The following is a 17,708-nucleotide window of genomic DNA, read 5'->3' as shown; positions in this document are numbered from 1 at the left end:
ATATCGCTTAATTCTTAATAATTGAATAGCCTCGCAATAACCATGATTTTTTAAATTCTTTTTAGCATTGTCAATTTCAATTAATATGTAAGCTATGATATTTTTATACAAAATTATATTCACACAAATATTCTTTTCACATTTATATTATCAATTTAAAAACAAAGTTACATATTAATCAATTGATGTATTTTAAAAAATTTACAAGCATGCGTAAATTCACTTATTAATATAAATATTGAAAAATTATTTCAAACTGAATATGTTATATATGTTAATTAATTATTGGTTCAAAAAAATTAATAAAAAATAATATTTTATAATTAAGTACAAATTTTTTAAATTTTAAAAAAATCACAAAATTCTATAAAAATCATGCAAAAAGATTGACATGAATCCACATAAATCTGTTTATAAATATGTGAGATTATGTAAAAGTCAATAAAAATCTATCAAATCCATAAAAATCTATTATTTTAAAAAATCATTAAAAGTAATCAAAAATCTGAATTGAATACACCTCACTTAGTAAAATATATTTTTATTTGGTAAAAAAAATTTGTTCGAATTTGAAATGGATTTTTTGGTATATCGCAAAATATATCTAAACTAAAACCAATCTTAAATATTGCATACCACACTAATCTATGCACTCACTGTGAGTGCACAATATATAAATAAATTAATTAAACATATTACGTGGCACATGCTATTTCGAGGGCAAAAAGGTACTTTCTCACAACACCCGACGCTTGTAAAGTCCTATTTGTATTACTAGTCCAGCGCACCCCTTCGATACTCTCCAAAGGGCCCGCCGTGTTTTTAGCGTATGAAAATCCCGCCACCCTTCTTTCCTTTTTCCCCTCGAAAAATTTCTCCAATCTCCACACAATCAACTCCTTTCGCATTACCTTATTTAAACAAGATTTCATATTATATATTTAATATTATCTCAGATCTCCACCCGTAAAACTATTGATTTCAGTTCTCCTCTTGTTGAAGTCATTCTGGGTTTCTACGTTCGTGGTCCATCCTTTTACCAGCTTTCTGTCTAAAGGTTTTTTCTTTTACTTTTTCTTTTTTTTTAAAAAAAAATTTCCGCTGGCTTTCCATCTGGGTTTCATGTGATTTTGCATCTGTGTTTATTCTTTCTGTAGACGATCTGTGATTGGTAGTTTGTTGTTTGTGTTTAATTTGATGGTATGACATTTATTTGGCATGATCCTTGATCATGTTTGCTCATGTTTTAAGTTTGATCCCCGAGGTGCGTGGAGTGTGTTAATGTAGGCCTAGTTTGCGTTTTTATTTCGGGGTTTATGGTAGGAACTGGTTTAGGCCAAATTCTTTTCCCAACTCTTGCCGTGATCACTGCAATTTAAACTCGTCTATATCTTCTGGCCAGGTGACTTAAATGCCAAGAAGACATTGATATTTTTCAAATTGTTCTTTGGACTTGTTCATGCGTGAAATTTTAAAACGAAGCCTCAAATATGTTCTGGTGAAATTCATTGGCAGTTGATAGTTGCTGGAAATGCTTGTAATTTAGATCAGTACTGCCGTTGATAAATCTTACCTTTCTCATTTATGGGCGAGGTTATGAGCTGTTTTATATGTTTTGAAGGATAATTATTCACTAATGAATTTAAAATATGCTGTATTTTGCCAGCTCCTTTGAGTGTTTACATCGTAGACAATTTGCCCATTAAGTATGCTTAACTATAAAAATCCTATCAGTGAGAATTGCAAGTCAATCTACGGTCAAGGTCCTACTGCATCTCAGAATCATTTCTTCTTGTTTGGATTGCGATTACCTAGTAAAGAAGCTTCAGTATTCTTTGGATTATAATCATCTTCTTGAATGCAAAATTTGATGTTTTTTGAAAATTTTCCCGGAATAGTTGCTGCAAACCATTATATTTTCTTGTATGTAATATATATGATTATATGTTGTACCGATTGAGTTGTTCTTCTTCTTGCAGCTGCCGACAATGTCATTTTTCTTTACTATATCGCGTTTTTTCCTTCGGCGTGCTGTAGACATTTCTTGGTTCTTTAGGCTTTACATTATCGCACTTTGCACTTGTCAGGTTCTTTCCACAGAGTTTTTCTTGTCATCAAGCTTTGAAGTCCCTAGCATGAGAGTTCAATAATCAAGTTTGTTCATTCAAAATGAATGACTTCAGTATTCCTCTTTTAAGGTTGTTGGCCTATTCGAGCCTGGATGCTGGCTGTATTTTTGGATGGCTAATTACTGGCTCCTTTGGACTTTTTGCTCTTATATACGCATTCCTGAAATGGGAGAGAAAAACATCTCTCAACTGGCTTAAAGCTGCTGCCAAAGCAAAGAAACAAGCATGGAAGAAACTTAAAATACCCTTATCACATCATACATGGTTGGAAGATTTTGCTTGTGGCGGAGAACCGTCAACATGCTGTGTTTGCTTAAATTCTCTAGTGTCCCCACAGTCCTTAGGAATGAAAGCCACACCAAGTTCTCCAATACATCGATGTTCTGTTTGTGGTGTTGCAGTTCATTTTTGTTGTTCTCAGTTTGCAGCAACAGATTGTAAATGTGTGGCCCAATTTGGTAGTAGCGAATTACAACATCATTGGTCAGAAAGATGGATTAATCTGGATGATAACCCTGAGATGAATGCTTTTTGTTCTTACTGTGACGAACCTTGCGGCATCCCTTTCATTAATTCATCTCCAGCATGGCATTGCTTATGGTGTCAGCGTCTCATACATGTTCAGTGTCAAGTTAAGATGTCTGAAGAGTCTAGTGATGTATGTGATCTAGGTTCTCTAAGAAGATTGATTCTTTCTCCTCTTTGCGTGAAAGATGGTGAAAATGAGAGGTTAAGTTTTGTTACAGATGAAACAATTGCTTCTTCAGTTCGTGGGCATATTAGAAGAAAGAGACATCGCAACAAACAAGGAAGTAATTGCCGTAGCAATGGCAAGGTATCAGAAAGTTCTTCTGCCAAGAGAACGCTTCAATATGTTCTTGACGGTATTGTTGATTTCAAGATTTCTAATTGTGGAAAAGGCAATGATCATTATTTGAAGGGTAACAAACTACTTAGCAAGAAAGGTACTCTCAATGGGTTGGCCAATAAGAAAAATGAGATTTCTCTTTGTGGCAAATGTAAGAAGTGGACGCTTGTGGACTTGCCCTCAGACGCCAGACCTCTTTTGGTCTTCATTAATGCCAAGAGTGGTGCCCAAAATGGGCCAATCCTGCGGAGAAGATTGAATATGCTATTGAACCCTGTACAGGTAAAAGCTTAATTATTTAATACGTTTTTCATGTTTTCTATATCTACATTCATTGGTATAGAAATAGTATGTATCGGAGTTGAGCTCTGCTTGTTCATATTTTCATCCCAGTGGAACTTAAACGGGGTCCATCGCGCTTTCATATATACACAGCATCTTTTTTGTCATCATATTATGCGTGTGACCTCGAGAACGTGCTCTAAGTCATCTTCAAATTTTACTCAATTCATTGTTATAATTAGCTGACAAGTTCGCATAATATTCTTTAAAAGAATTCCCATCACTGTTTTAGCTCATAATGACCATGCAGAGGCAAATAAAACATCATTTCTTTAAATATTGAGTTTATTCATATTCTGTCGAGTGTGATTCACATCAAATTAAATGAATGAGCGATGGTGTTAGTTGCACTCCACTTACATTTTTGCGGGCAACATATTAAGTTAGAGACTTGGAACTTCACAAGCCGTTTCACTTTTAGCAGCAAGTTTAAGGCTTTGAGCTCAGTACAGCAAGTACTTTAGTTTCAAATAATGATTCCATTGTTGCTAAGACAGGAAACTCATTGTATATTATCGGTTAATCTTCTTTTTACTTGATTATTTTGGAGAAGATCGGTTTATGTTTTTTATAGTTCTTTAGGGAAAAAGAAAGGAGCAGCATCGTAGGTGGGTCTTGGATAAATTGTTGGATAGGCTGTATTTACACTATTTGACATATTCTCTGTGTTAATTTTTAGTTTCTTCTAAGCAAGGCATACCCGACTTAAAAAGGTTCCATGCAAACAAGTGCTTCTTTTCATGGGAAATATATTATAAAGTGCTCCAATTGTGCGACTTCTGAGCTCTAGGTTTACAAACATTTTTTTCATCGGTGTTTCTTTTGTTTCAGCTAAGTGTTTTTATTTGATACAACACTGTCATTCTTTCTTATACTTCCTACTATAGTTCCAATTTCCTTTTCTTGATTTTCAAAAGAGTGGAGTTTACACTGGTGTCTTTCACTTATAACCTTCTGAAAGTTTCAAATCCCATCTATCTGTGATACTTGCAACCTCTTCTTTTTGCATGTTTCATGTCAAGCCCTTTGTTATGTATATGACTTCTTGACTTATGCTCGGTGATGGTCTTTCACAGGTAATTGAACTCAGCTCATCACAAGCTCTTGAGGCTGGTTTGGAACTATTTAGAAATGTGCAGAACTTTAGAGTTTTGGTCTGTGGTGGAGACGGAACAGTTGCCTGGGTTCTTAACGCAATTGAGAGGAACAATTTTAGGTCACCTCCACCTGTTGCCATTCTTCCTTTAGGAACTGGAAATGATTTGTCAAGAGTCCTGCAATGGGGTGGAGGTTTTTCAGTCATAGAGGGGCAAGGTGGCTTGAGCAGTTTTCTGCATGATATAGATCATGGAGCAGTGACAATGCTTGATTGCTGGAAAGTCAACATAAAAGAAGACAAAATTGGTGGGGAATCTTGTGAAGTGAAATCAAAGTTTATGATGAATTACTTAGGTAATTTGCATATTTTAATCTGATGGAGAGACTTGTCTCATTTGGTTTCTCGAGGGACTGAGTTCCTACCCACTGTTTCTTTGAGTTCCTGTATAATACACAAGGGTAATAGTTAAATAAGTGTCTTCAGAACCACTCAAAACAGATTGGTTAAGTTCTCAAATAGCACATTGGTTTTTGCACATCTCTTACTTTGGATATTCATGGTTTCTATTTATTCTATAGGTATCGGATGTGATGCAAAGGTTGCGTATGAATTTCACACGAACAGGGAAGAAAATCCCAAAAAGTTCCATAGTCAGGTACAAAGCTCATTCCCCCGATCTGCATGTACTTTAAGCTTATACTTGCGCTGGAATATGCTAACATGAATCTTGAAACAGTTTGTAAATAAATTAAGGTATGCAAGAGAAGGTGCAAGGGATATGATGGACAGAGCTTGTGCCGACTTGCCATGGCAAGTCTGGCTCGAGGTTGATCAGAAAGATATCCAGATACCAAAGGTATGCTATATTGCTAGGCCTGTCCATCCTTTCATTTTTCCTTTATGTTAAGTTCATTTTCTTAAATTTTCTTGTGAATTCAGGATGCTGAAGGTTTGATTGTGCTCAATATCGGCAGCTATATGGGTGGAGTTGACCTTTGGCAAAATGATTATGAACACAACGACAATTTCTATCAGCAGGGAATGCATGACAAAATGCTTGAAGTTGTTTGTGTTTCGGGATCATGGCACCTTGGCAAGCTTCAGGTTCAAGATTGTTCTTAATTATTTGAAACCTGAAAAAAACTTGAGTTAAACTGTTTTCTGCGCACTATAATGTTTGTCTTCTGTGGGTCTGCTCTCTTTGTGGTTACTTGATGCACTTTTCAGTTACATTGCTGCTGAATACTTTGAAATATGTTCAGTACGTCAGATTAATTTGATGGTTTATCTTGATCAATGTCAGTAATGACTATATAAATTCCAACTTTCTAAATATTTCCTCCTCAGAAGGAACATGCATCCCCATGGTTATGGATACCCTGGGAAGAAACATATTATGTTGTTTCTTTTAGCGTGTGTATAGGTAACTCGGTTTCACTCGTAATTTATTAAAATAATTGTAAACACATGTCCTTTTATGCCCTAGATATTGCATGATTTTCTTTTGGATGCACGGATGCCAACAAATGTTATATATTACCTGTTTTTAAGGACAGGGGACATATACTATATATACATAACTTTTTTAGAAAATGAAACTTAATTGGGTTGCACTTAGATTAGAGTGGATTGAAATATACATTTATCGTGGACTAATTTATGCATGGGAACATATAATATATGTGCTCTTTACATGACAGATTTGCGGGAGATTACATATCTATAGCTCTGTTTTGTAGGTTGGACTTTCGCAAGCAACAAGGCTAGCGCAAGGGGAAGTCATAAGGATTCACTTGTCACGTCCTTTTCCTGTGCAAATTGATGGGGAACCTTTTATCCAGCAACCTGGATGTCTAGAAATAACACATCATGGACAGGTATTTAGTGTTCTTGTCCACATAAATGTAGAAACATGTGTCCGACATTTCTTGAATTAGCCTCACACTCAAGCAAGTAATAAAAACCGGTGGCCTATCAGAAGTTCCACGAGAAATATGTTGCTGCATTAACCACGATTATAAACATCCATCCACCATATTTCTCTATTTCATAGCATCTTTGGTTGATATATATGTGTCGATTTTCCAGAGTATGGACGGAGTTGTCCTGAATTTGAGATGCTTTTCTTTCATAATATGGTCTGTTGAATTTATGCAACTGTCAGTCAACTGAGTTTGGCATGGTGTTCGAATTCAATCAAGTGTTTTAATGAGATTTCATGATTGCATTTTCAACACCTATCTCTATCTTTGGAAACTCCACGCATTGTAATGTTTTCGGATTTCTGCTGATTTTCAACAAGCGCAACTTTTCTCCAGTGCTTCTTTTATGTTATTTCTTCTGTACAGCTATAAGACTGAAATGCCGTTCGTATAGGTGTTCATGTTACTGAGAGCATCAGGAACAGAAGGACCAAGAGGCCACGCAGCTGCAATAATGACCGATGTTTTAGCCGACGCAGAATGCAAAGGCGTTATCAATGCGTCTCAAAAGAAGTTGCTTCTTCAAGATATTGCTCTTCATCTTTCTTGATTCCTTCCATTGGAACACGATTGCGAAAATTGTCCCTGAATCAAATTTTGATCTCGAGAAATGTGTAGTGACGACTTTGTTGGTAGTTGATTAACTACCCAGTATTACACATCCATTATAGAGTATATCTAGTCTCAAACTAGTTGGTGTCAGCTAGTTATTCCCCATGTTTTGGGTACTACTGTTCATGCAGGCGGCTATTATAAAAAGTTACAGCGAGGTTCAATGTATATTAATCGGAATTTTGTTTGTTTGGATACAAAAAAAAATATTTTTTATTTGAATTGGAATATTTTCATTTTTATTTATGTATTAAAAGAGAGTGGATCATAATATCACAATTGTAATTGTAAAACACTAAAATATACCATTCAAAAGTTAATGCTTTTTAGGCATGTGGAAAGATTAATAAGGGTTTTGCGATAAAGTCTCGCATATTTATATTTGTCAGACGGATTAGTTTTATCCCTATTTACAATAAAAAAGTAATACTTTTGAAATAAAAATTATACTTTTTATAAGTGATCCAAATAGAGTATTTATATTACAAAATTGACTCAACATAAGTCCGTCTAACAAGAGTTTTTTGGAGTAATAATAGCTTTGAAGGAATATAAAATCTTTAATTGGAATATGGAGATTTTTTCATGAAGGCGTGCATTTTTTATAATACATCAAATGAGAATATTTTAAATACATTTTTATTGCCATATGATTATTTTGGCATATTTTTTTATAAAAAAATTATTCTGCCAAAATATCGGTACTTTTAAATATAGTTTGTAGTTATAATTTAGAGAGAAAAAAAATACAGGGTTGACCTGGTGAGTTTTTTTTTTATATAATAATTTGGCGGAGTGAATTTTTGCAACAAAATTCATTTTAAATGATTTTTCGGATTAGAGAATTTTATAAATAAGATTTTAATTTAAATAAAAAATAGCCTTTTGGATTTTTTTACATTCAAAAAATATGATTTCCGATTTATTGCACGTATATCAATCATGTAGCACATCAGATTTGTGCACTATAATTAGTGTGAAGACCTTGTTACCTTTCTCGATTTGGAAAAGAAAATTCAAAGAAACCCGCATCAATTATTCTCATAGAAATCCACGTCCACGACAAAATAATTAGCGTAAATCGAAAGAAAGTATTTATCGGCAGTTAGCTACAAATAAATCAAAAGCACCACGCAGACGCTATATTTCGGTATGCATTGAATAAACTCTCGAAATAATACAATAGTTTGCAAATCATGTTGGTCTAATAAATCACACCAACAAGTCCTTTGTGACAAGCAGAGCCGTACCTATATTTGATGGTGTTTGAAGCGAAAATTAAAAAAAATGAACCCTCTTGTTGCGATAAATAACGGTAAAGTTCAGTCGGTAAATATATAAATACACCAAAAATAATATATTGCATAAAAAAATAAATCAATAAATATTTGAAATAACTACATAAATACTAATTGTATAACTATTTTAGAGGCTAAATATTTATCAAATCTATATAATCTAGTTGTCGGACTATTTCTTTGTCAAGCAACAACATAGCTAGCTCATTTAATTTATTTTATGACATTGTTGATGAAGATAAATCTTTATTAACTTCAACTTCGATAAGTTTCTTTTCGCTGATGTAACAGTTACTGATAAGATTAACAAAATCTTATAAGTAATATAAATATTCGAAAATAAATTATTCGATTTCTCTATACATTATAGCATATTCAAAAATTTGTTGATAATTCAGCAAGGTAGTTAAAAATTAACTCTTTAACTTCTCCAAACTCAATAAATATCCAAAAATCTTTTGATATTGTTTAAATTGTTTAAACCGAACTTGAAGAGAATATCGATTTTGATCAATTATAAACATAAAATATTCAAATTAATATTTTTTTTAAAATATTGAGTCAAATTTTTATTTCAGCAGACCATCAACTCAAAATATATATATAAAATAAAAAGTCCTCTCTAGGACCGGGCCATGAGACGATTGCTTTCTTGGCCTCATATGAAGTCCAGACCCGGTGACAAACTCGTCCAATAATATATTAATATAAAAATCGAATTCTTTATCATTAACCAAAATCTCACTCATTCCACATTTTTTTTAATGAAATTACCTAAAATGCTCTTTGCGTTGTCTTGTAAAAGTTACTTGAAACAATTAGTATCAAATTCCGATTTTAACACCACAAAATCATAAAGTCAAATCCAAAATCTAGATAGCTTTGATGGCCAAGAAATTATATCCCATACGTTGTCTGTATGTGTGTTATTATAATAATATTAAATCATAAAAATACATAACAATAATAATAATGCTAATATAAATTAAGGAAATCTCCAGCATAATACGATGGAATTCGATTGCCACAAAAAATTGGCAATAATCTACTTGACAAGAAAATAAAAAAATTAAGTTTAAAATCACAAATTTATTTTTCAATATTAGTTTTACAGAAGTAAAATATAGTGAAATAGCATACATAATTAAGCAATATGACATTTAACAGTTTAAATAAACTCTTATTCAAGCCCACAATTTTATGCACACATTCAAAGCCAAATATTTAGAATTATATTTCTTATTTTTTTCTTGATTATTTTTAAAAAACTTCATAAATAGTTCCCAATCAATGCCGTAGGATTAAGATATAATCGTCGATTTTCTTTTTTATATAAAAAATAATATTCGAATATTCAAATAACTAAAGTATGTGTTCCAGATGCAGAAAGTCTCCACATTTTGCATGATTAAAAATATTAAATAAAAATTATATTTTTCGTAGATCAGGTCGAGTCAGAGATTCGTATAAAAAATTAATCATGAGGCGATGTTATAAGAGTTACTCGAATAAAAAAGTATAATTTTCATGTATATTTACAAAGTATTTTTTTTAAAAAAGGTATATTATACAATAGTTTAATGTAAATTTTATTCTCTCTGTATTGACTTACATGCCCACCGACCCAATAATGTATAAAATATAAATAATATTCCGTTTCTGTATATAATATGATGGCTTACTAGTTAGTTTTGATAAAGCCAATGTGACAGCCACTGGATTTACGCTTTGAGCGTTGACTTTGACCTTAGAAGGTTGAATAAGGAAAATTGCCGTACCGACCCCCAAATTATTGAGTATTTATAATTTTAATCGTTATTAATGTGACTATAATGTTTTCAGTCTTGTAATCAATTCAACACTTGAGCATTAAAGGATAGTTAATATTTGCTACAAAAGTTTAAGAGTAGGTCTCTTGTGAGACGGTCTCACAAATATTTATTTGTGAGATGTGTCAATCTTACCGATATTCACAATAAAAAGTAATACTCTTAGCATAAAAAATAATACTTTTTCATGGATGACCCAAATAAGATATATGTCTCACAAAATACGACACGTGAAACCGTCTAACACAAGTTTTTTGCCAAAATTTAAATGAAATGGAAAGGTTTGTTTCAATCCATTAGTCATTTTGAAAAATGTAAAATTTTTAGCTTAAAATATTTATTTTTCCCCTTCAAAAATCATAATAATTTATTTTTTGATTTTTTTATCATGGAAATTTCCTACCAATTTAATGTGCGAACATTGAAACCGGTTTTTTTTAAAAAATTCGATGAAGTATAAATTTTTTGACATTAAGTTCTCAAATTTGAATCAAGATATCAGATTGAAGCTCTTCGTATAAGAAACAAACAAAAGAAAGTAAAACTGAAAACTCTTTTTATGCGGAAGACCCAAATGCAATTTGCAAAGCTGGCATTTTTGACTTCTAAAGATAACGATGATTGGCTGGCAAACCATCCCCGTTAGTCAAAGGAAAGGATCACACTCCAATTCAAATTGTACGTAATGTACTTCCCTATAAATATGTGAAAATCAACAGAGTTTCCGCATAATCGATCGTCCAAGAAAATGTCTCCTTCAAATCTATCTGTATTAATTTTCTGCTTGTTTGTTTCATCTTCGCTAACAAATGGCGCAACCCCTCCAAAACCCAAGGCCTTCACTTTCCCGATCAAGAAAGATGCCACCACAAACCAATACTACACCACTATTCAAATAGGTGCAAATTTCACAACTTTCAATACGGTCATTGATCTTGGTGGGAAATTTGCATGGTTCAACTCTATCGATTACTTCGAATCCGCTTCCGGCTACCGCCCCATCCTCTGCGGCACTCAGCAGTGTCGGATCGCCAACGGGATTGGATGCGTCTTCTGTTTCTTGTCTCCCCCGGTTCCCGGGTGCACAAACAACACGTGCTCGGATTACGCTCTCAACCCGTTTTCGGGCACGCAGGGATACAGCGGCCTCGGACAGGACACACTGCACGTGTTTTCGACTCGTGGAGATAGGTATGATTTGAAAGATTTCCCCTTTCAGTTCTCTGATCCTGTCCTCAGGGACGAATTGGCTAGCCAGACGGCGGGATTGGTCGGATTAGGCAGGACTAGGATTTCATTGCAGGCGCAGATCGCATCAGCTTTCAAAGTTCGCCAGCAGTTCGCACTCTGCATTCCGTCTACTGGAAACGAAGGGAAATTGATCGTCGGACAGGGGAATTACAACAGCCCGTTTGAAGTAATATCTAAGAAGCTTACCACAACATCCCTGATAAGAAATCCTGTCAGCACAGATATGAATGAGCGAATCGGGAACTTATCAGTTGAATATTTCATAAACGTGAAATCCATCAAAGTTGGAAACAAGGCTCTTTCACTCAACAACACTTTGCTTTCGATCAACAAGAGAACGGGTACCGGCGGCACAAATCTCCGAACCGTGAGGCACTACACAATTCTCCACAGGTCAATTTATAGGGCCCTGGTTAACGGATTTGTTGCAGCTGCTGCATCGAAAAACATAAAAAGGGTCGCTTCGGTATCTCCTTTCGGGGCCTGTTTTGATTCAAAGACGATCATAAACACCAAGACAGGGCCCGATGTTCCGAATATTGACTTTGTGCTGGATACAACCAGTGTTTTCTGGAGATTTTTGGGGTCAAATTCGATGGTTAAAGTAAACAACGACGTCACGTGCCTCGCATTTTTGGATGGAGGGGTGGATCCATTTACTTCTATAGTTCTGGGAGGATACCAAATGCAGGATTATCTTCTTGAGTTCGATGTTGCTTCCTCGAAGCTCAGGTTCAGTTCTTCACTGCTGGCGCTTGGTACAAGCTGTTCCCAGTTCGGGGCTTCCTAGATTGGATGGATGAATTTGATCGAATGGATAATAAATAACAAGTAGTTCTTGTAAAACCAAGGAATAAATGGTGTTTCATGTTTGAAATATGAATAGATTGAGTTGGAATATGGCTTGAGTTCGGTATTGTTCATCTGTTTCTTGTTCTTTTAATGCTAAAGTCAAACGAGATGCAGCTAAGTTTTAATCATTGTAGATTGAAAAAATTCAAATTTAATGTCTATTTATTATTTTCTAAAAATAAAAGTTTTATCTCACTAAGTATGAAGGCCTATTAAATTTAAGTGGATAAAGGCTTACTTCTTGGGTTTGTCTTTTTAATAATTGGAAAAGGCAATAATCCAAAGCCCATGTTGATGTCATTTTCTTTTATGTGGAAGAACCTTTTCATTGCTAGCCAAGAAATCTCATTTTACTTGCACAGAATTAGTATATATATAAATCATTTTCTTGGAAGAAGATAATATATATAATCGGTGATGAATGAAAGGATACACCCACACTACTGATAAATACCACTGCTGTGGTCAGAGTACCTGCAATCGACACTTCTGTGAAATTAAAGATTTATTGCATTTAATATGGATCTCTCTACTTTCATATATTTTACTGTGAATTTAACTAAATTGGTGAAACATGGTAAACACGATTTCAAAATTTGATTAAACTATTCGTCGTAAAAGAAAATTGTGTCAGGACTCAGATTTCAAATTTGGAGACTAACTCGAGGAAAAATATGCAAATCCCAACAAAGTAAATCTATGTGAGGAGCTAAGCCTTAGCCTAGGTAGTCTGCAATGGAAGTTGACATGTATCTAGTCTAATCTATCGATCTGTCTATTTTAGTGTACTGCATTAATGTATCAGCTGAAAACAACAGTTCACTGAGGAAAAACATTAAATTGGTGTTACCCTTTTACATATCTTTTCCTGATAAATGTGTCAGATAAACACGTCATCTTTAATCATAGGATAATTATAATACAACCTAATCAAATGATCATTTCAAAAAAATTAACTGTTAATCAATCAAAAAATGATTGATTGTCCAAATTATGTGGGGGAAATTTTTTTTTTTAACAAATTGAACAAGCATAGCTATTGTAATTAAGGTTTCTTTAAGTTATTTTATCATACGAAATTGATACTTAATTCACTTTTTTCCTTGTGTAATTGTAATGTGTAAGTGATATATAATATAATTACATAAAAAAAAAATATGAAGCTCAGACAACTGAAGCTATTACAAAAATTCAAACACACGCACTGGAGGAGCTGTGCGTGTATGGATATATTTGTAGTTAATTAGGAAAAAAAATTAACTGAGAATGACGGAAGAAACAATCTGATATAGATATATGAATTAGGCTTAGATATCGAAGACAACAAACGCAATTTCTGAGAAACGCGCACAAAAGTGTGTATCACTGTGTGTGAAGATTGGAGAAGAAACGTCATTACTTGCTCGATCGTTCGGCAGCCAGATTTAGAAGAAGCCATAGCAAGTACTGGTTGGGGGGAACGAAGCCTGGTCCGAGAATCATTTAGATTTTCCAACAACGCATACATAGATCACCTCCATGACCTCGAGCCAGACAACGTCCCACTCAACCTTAAAACTCACGAACAAACCAGCAAATCCCCTTCTTCATGTGCGTGTGTGTGTGATCGAGTACTGCATGTACAACACCGATAAATTAACATATGTTTTGAGGGGAATGAAGCCTGGTCCGAAGCATTTCAGAGAATTCATCGTTTGATATTTCATCGATCGGAATCATCTAATATATACATCACTCTGAAGCAGCCTCGAGCCAGCCAACACTCCCCCCCAACGCCCATCATTTTCTACATGAAAACCCTACAACCCATCTCTTTATATATAGAATTTACAAGGGTCGGAAATTATTTTAATTTTTTTTTTTTGGGGTGGGGTTAAATTCTAATATAGACAAGTTTGACATTTAGAGAATTTTTTTTTACTACATTTATGTTTTGAATTTTGTTTCGATAACGTTTGTCATGGTCCAATATTAAGCATCACGAAGAAAAATAAATGCTAACTCAATTGAAGTAAAAGTGCTGTCTGACCTTTTTCATGCACACCTAACTATTGTTTGCCAAAAAGTTGTGTGAGACGATCTCATGTGTCGTATTTTGTGAGATGAGTCTCTTATTTGGGTCATCCATGAAAAAATATTACTTTTTATGCTAAGAGTATTACTTTTTATTGTGAATATCGGTAGGGTTGACTTGTCTCAAAGATAAATATATGTGAGACCGTCTCACGATGAGACCTACTCCTATTGTTTTGCGAAATTATGAAGTTTGCTCATAAGATATTTTTTTTTGGAAATTCAATATATATCTTTCGAAAAATATAAATATTCAAAAAATATAAATAACATTAGGTTTATTTAATGTATACAAGTTTTCGTCCTATCGAGTCTATTCCTTGCATAAATGTGTTGGCCGAACGATACGGAATAATTTTTTTTTATTTGAGAAAAAATTCTATTACAATTGACTTTCGAACTCGATATGTATTCCAAAAAATTTGAGATATTAATGTGAGATAAAATATTAGACAACAACTAATATCCATTTTCTATATATCACGTACAGTACGTAGCAAACTCGAAATATTTATTCAAACTCGAAATAGAACAAGTATTTATAGGTTAACGATTTCCAAGAAACCATAAAACAAAAGCGCCACCACGACTTCATATAAATTCAAGCACATTTGATTCTCCTTTATTAATTTTCTTAGACTTTATTTGTCTTCAAAATACCTAATATATATATAAATTAAAGAGCTATCTGTACGCAAAGAATGTTTGGCTTTTGAATACATACTCCAAAATTACTGTGTTGAAAGAAGAGGAGTGCAGTCTTCACAAACAGTCTCAGAGACACACATACCAACAGGAACTGACTCAACAATCTAATTGCACTTATGATTCAAATGTTGATCCTTAAAATTGATCTCTGCAAATGGGATTCCTTCAATATTATTATTATTTTTCGTTGTTTAAAAAAATGCATCTTAATTAAATGCAAGAAAAAGTTAAAAGAATTCCCGTAAAAACATCGAAGTTATTACAAAACTAACTGATTAAAACTTTATTGCTTTCATTTCCGATGCAAGCTGGCTGGCTGGCTATATATATGACTTGTAAAAGACTCATCAGCATTACCTGTTGTTGTTTCCAGTCAACTGGGCAAGCCTGTTTCTTGCTTTGATTTTGAATTTGCAAATGAATACTACAGTCAAACACACAGAACAAGACAAAGAGATGGCAATAATATAAAAATGCGCTTTACACGAGAAAAACATAGGGGGGGCTGATGTGTATCAGAGAGACACAAGCCTCTAATCTCATAAATGCGATTCTTTCATCATTACCTTATTATCTTTAGCTTCCTTTCTACACCTTACTTTTCAACTCCTTGTGTACTGTCAAATGCCCTACACTATTCAATGTGTTTCCCTTTTTATATTGTTGTTTTCTTGAAATGAAGAAGTAGGATTTATGTTATGCATGAAAGATATTTTTTTTTAAAAAAAATGCATTATCCAATATATCAGTTCGACACTAGAGATTGATACGATCGAGGGTCATGAAAACTTCCCGTTTTGTTACTTTAATGTCAAAGAAGATTTGGTGTTTATAAAAGGATGAAGCAATGATAAAAATTGGGAGTGGAAAAAGTGAGAGACAAAAACAATTTACCCGAATGGTTTATATGTGGGCAGGTGTGAGAGCAACAGTGGGCTTCCAAGAAGCACGTTTCGAAAAAAGACGGCGATTATGGAAGTCATGATCTGGGCCGTCGAAATCGCGTGATGATGCTTTTGCTGTCGGCGGGAGCGGAGGATGGGGAACCGGTGAGAGATTGCTCGCCCAACGAGGAGAAGAATATTTATTTATTTAAATTACATAAAGATGTGGAATTGCAATTAATGTCTTTGCCACTGCACCTAAGTCAAACGAGAGAGCCTTGAAAAGGCATGCTTCTTTACTCATTGGGTAATATTTATTTATTTATTTTTATTTGAATTATTTTGAAAATTTAAACTGAAAAATAAAAACTTATTTGAATAGGCTCTTTGTTATCGTTTAAATTTTAAAAATTATTAAAATTATTGAAATGGTTTTAAAGAGTAAAATTAGGGATGACAATGGAATGGGATGAGGGCGGGTTTGTGGTACAAACTATTCATACTAAATAAAATTCATGGATGACAATGGGACGAGACGAGGGCAGATTTGTTGTCATCCCTAAGTAAAATTCATTGTGGTACTAACTATTCATAAATTATTACATAAATTATTGTAAATTACTTAATTATTTTGAAAAATTAACATAGTGATTATTTTTGCTTCGTTCGAGTGACAAATATTTATTTATTATATTTTTATAATTTGATAAAAAAAATTAACTGTATATTTGATTTGATAATTAGCAGATATCATTTTTTAAAAATTTAATCAATAACATAATGGTGAAAACAAAAGTGTGTATTGAATTGAATTTATTATTGATAATTGAACTTAAATGCAATTTAGATTAATAATAAAATTGACTTGTTATTTTGATTATGAACCGATTTTTCTATTTATAAATAATCCATATATCAATAGTTAAAAAACTACTTTTACTCTAATAATAAATTTAAATTTTCATTTTGGCAGGAGATGGACGGGTGAGATCATCTCTTGATATCGTACGGTTGCAGGGTCACAGAGTACACGAGCACGTGATGACAATTAATGAAATCTGACGATTGTGAAGCGAGAGGGACGACCACAGGCATATGCTGGGTCACGTGTCAGATTATAATTGGGCGTTGACTCCGATGTGATGAAACACTAGGGCAGGGTAGGGATAGGAGGAGGAGCAAATCATGTGACAATAATAATCATATTATTGTCATCATCATTTTCAGAACAGACAAATATTTGATATTGTAATAAGTAAAACAAAGAATCCATTGTGTGTGTTTCTGCACAAACGGAAACTGAAATAAATTTGTTAGGTTGTCCAAAACTTATATCCCCAGTCATTTACATTTTATAATCTGTTTTTTCGAATATACGAATATGAATTTATATTTTAATTCTTCATATTTTTTCTTAGTAAAAAGCATATTGTGCCAAAACTCACACAAGCACTTAGATCTTGTTGATGAGCGGAGTTCATGTTTAAACCGTAAATCAGACGATTATCATTGAAGAGTAGGCCTCTTATAAAATAATCTCACGAATTTTTATCTGTGAGACAGATCAACCATACCGATATTCACAATAAAAAATAATACTCTTAGCATAAAAAATAATATTTTTCATATAGGTCCCAAATAAGAGATCTGTATCACAAAATACGACCCGTGAGACCATCTTACACAAATTTTTGCCATCATTAAAATACGTGAGATCCATGTTTGACTCGATATAATTTTTTTTATCGCAAAGATGACCTTATTGGATTTATCGCCAAACT

The 17,708-nt window shown here is 33.4% G+C and overlaps 2 protein-coding genes across 4 annotated transcripts; both read left to right on the top strand.

The window, feature by feature from the left end:
* Positions 1–796: 796 nt before the first annotated feature.
* LOC142536893 (diacylglycerol kinase 2-like) lies at positions 797–7,245 on the top strand. Of its 3 annotated transcripts, XM_075642289.1 has the most exons (9): positions 797–1,057; positions 2,088–3,070; positions 3,182–3,279; positions 4,416–4,791; positions 5,017–5,093; positions 5,175–5,294; positions 5,378–5,542; positions 6,178–6,315; positions 6,815–7,245. In XM_075642289.1, the coding sequence occupies exons 2-9, from the start codon at positions 2,170–2,172 to the stop codon at positions 6,968–6,970; spliced, it is 2,031 nt and encodes a 676-aa protein (XP_075498404.1). In that variant the 5' UTR covers positions 797–1,057; positions 2,088–2,169; the 3' UTR covers positions 6,971–7,245. The 3 variants fall into 3 exon arrangements, with proteins under 3 accessions (XP_075498404.1, XP_075498402.1, XP_075498403.1); XM_075642287.1 differs by having other exon boundaries at positions 2,088–3,279; XM_075642288.1 differs by having other exon boundaries at positions 1,980–3,279.
* A 3,616-nt stretch (positions 7,246–10,861) lies between these two features.
* LOC142536892 (putative aspartic proteinase GIP2) lies at positions 10,862–12,310 on the top strand. The gene has a single exon (XM_075642286.1). The coding sequence runs from the start codon at positions 10,908–10,910 to the stop codon at positions 12,198–12,200; it is 1,293 nt and encodes a 430-aa protein (XP_075498401.1). The 5' UTR covers positions 10,862–10,907; the 3' UTR covers positions 12,201–12,310.
* Positions 12,311–17,708: the final 5,398 nt, after the last annotated feature.

This window comes from Primulina tabacum, chromosome 2, assembly GCF_025594145.1.
Source record: "Primulina tabacum isolate GXHZ01 chromosome 2, ASM2559414v2, whole genome shotgun sequence".
In the NCBI taxonomy this organism is placed as follows: domain Eukaryota; kingdom Viridiplantae; phylum Streptophyta; class Magnoliopsida; order Lamiales; family Gesneriaceae; genus Primulina; species Primulina tabacum.
This window is presented reverse-complemented; position numbering and strand designations above follow the sequence as displayed.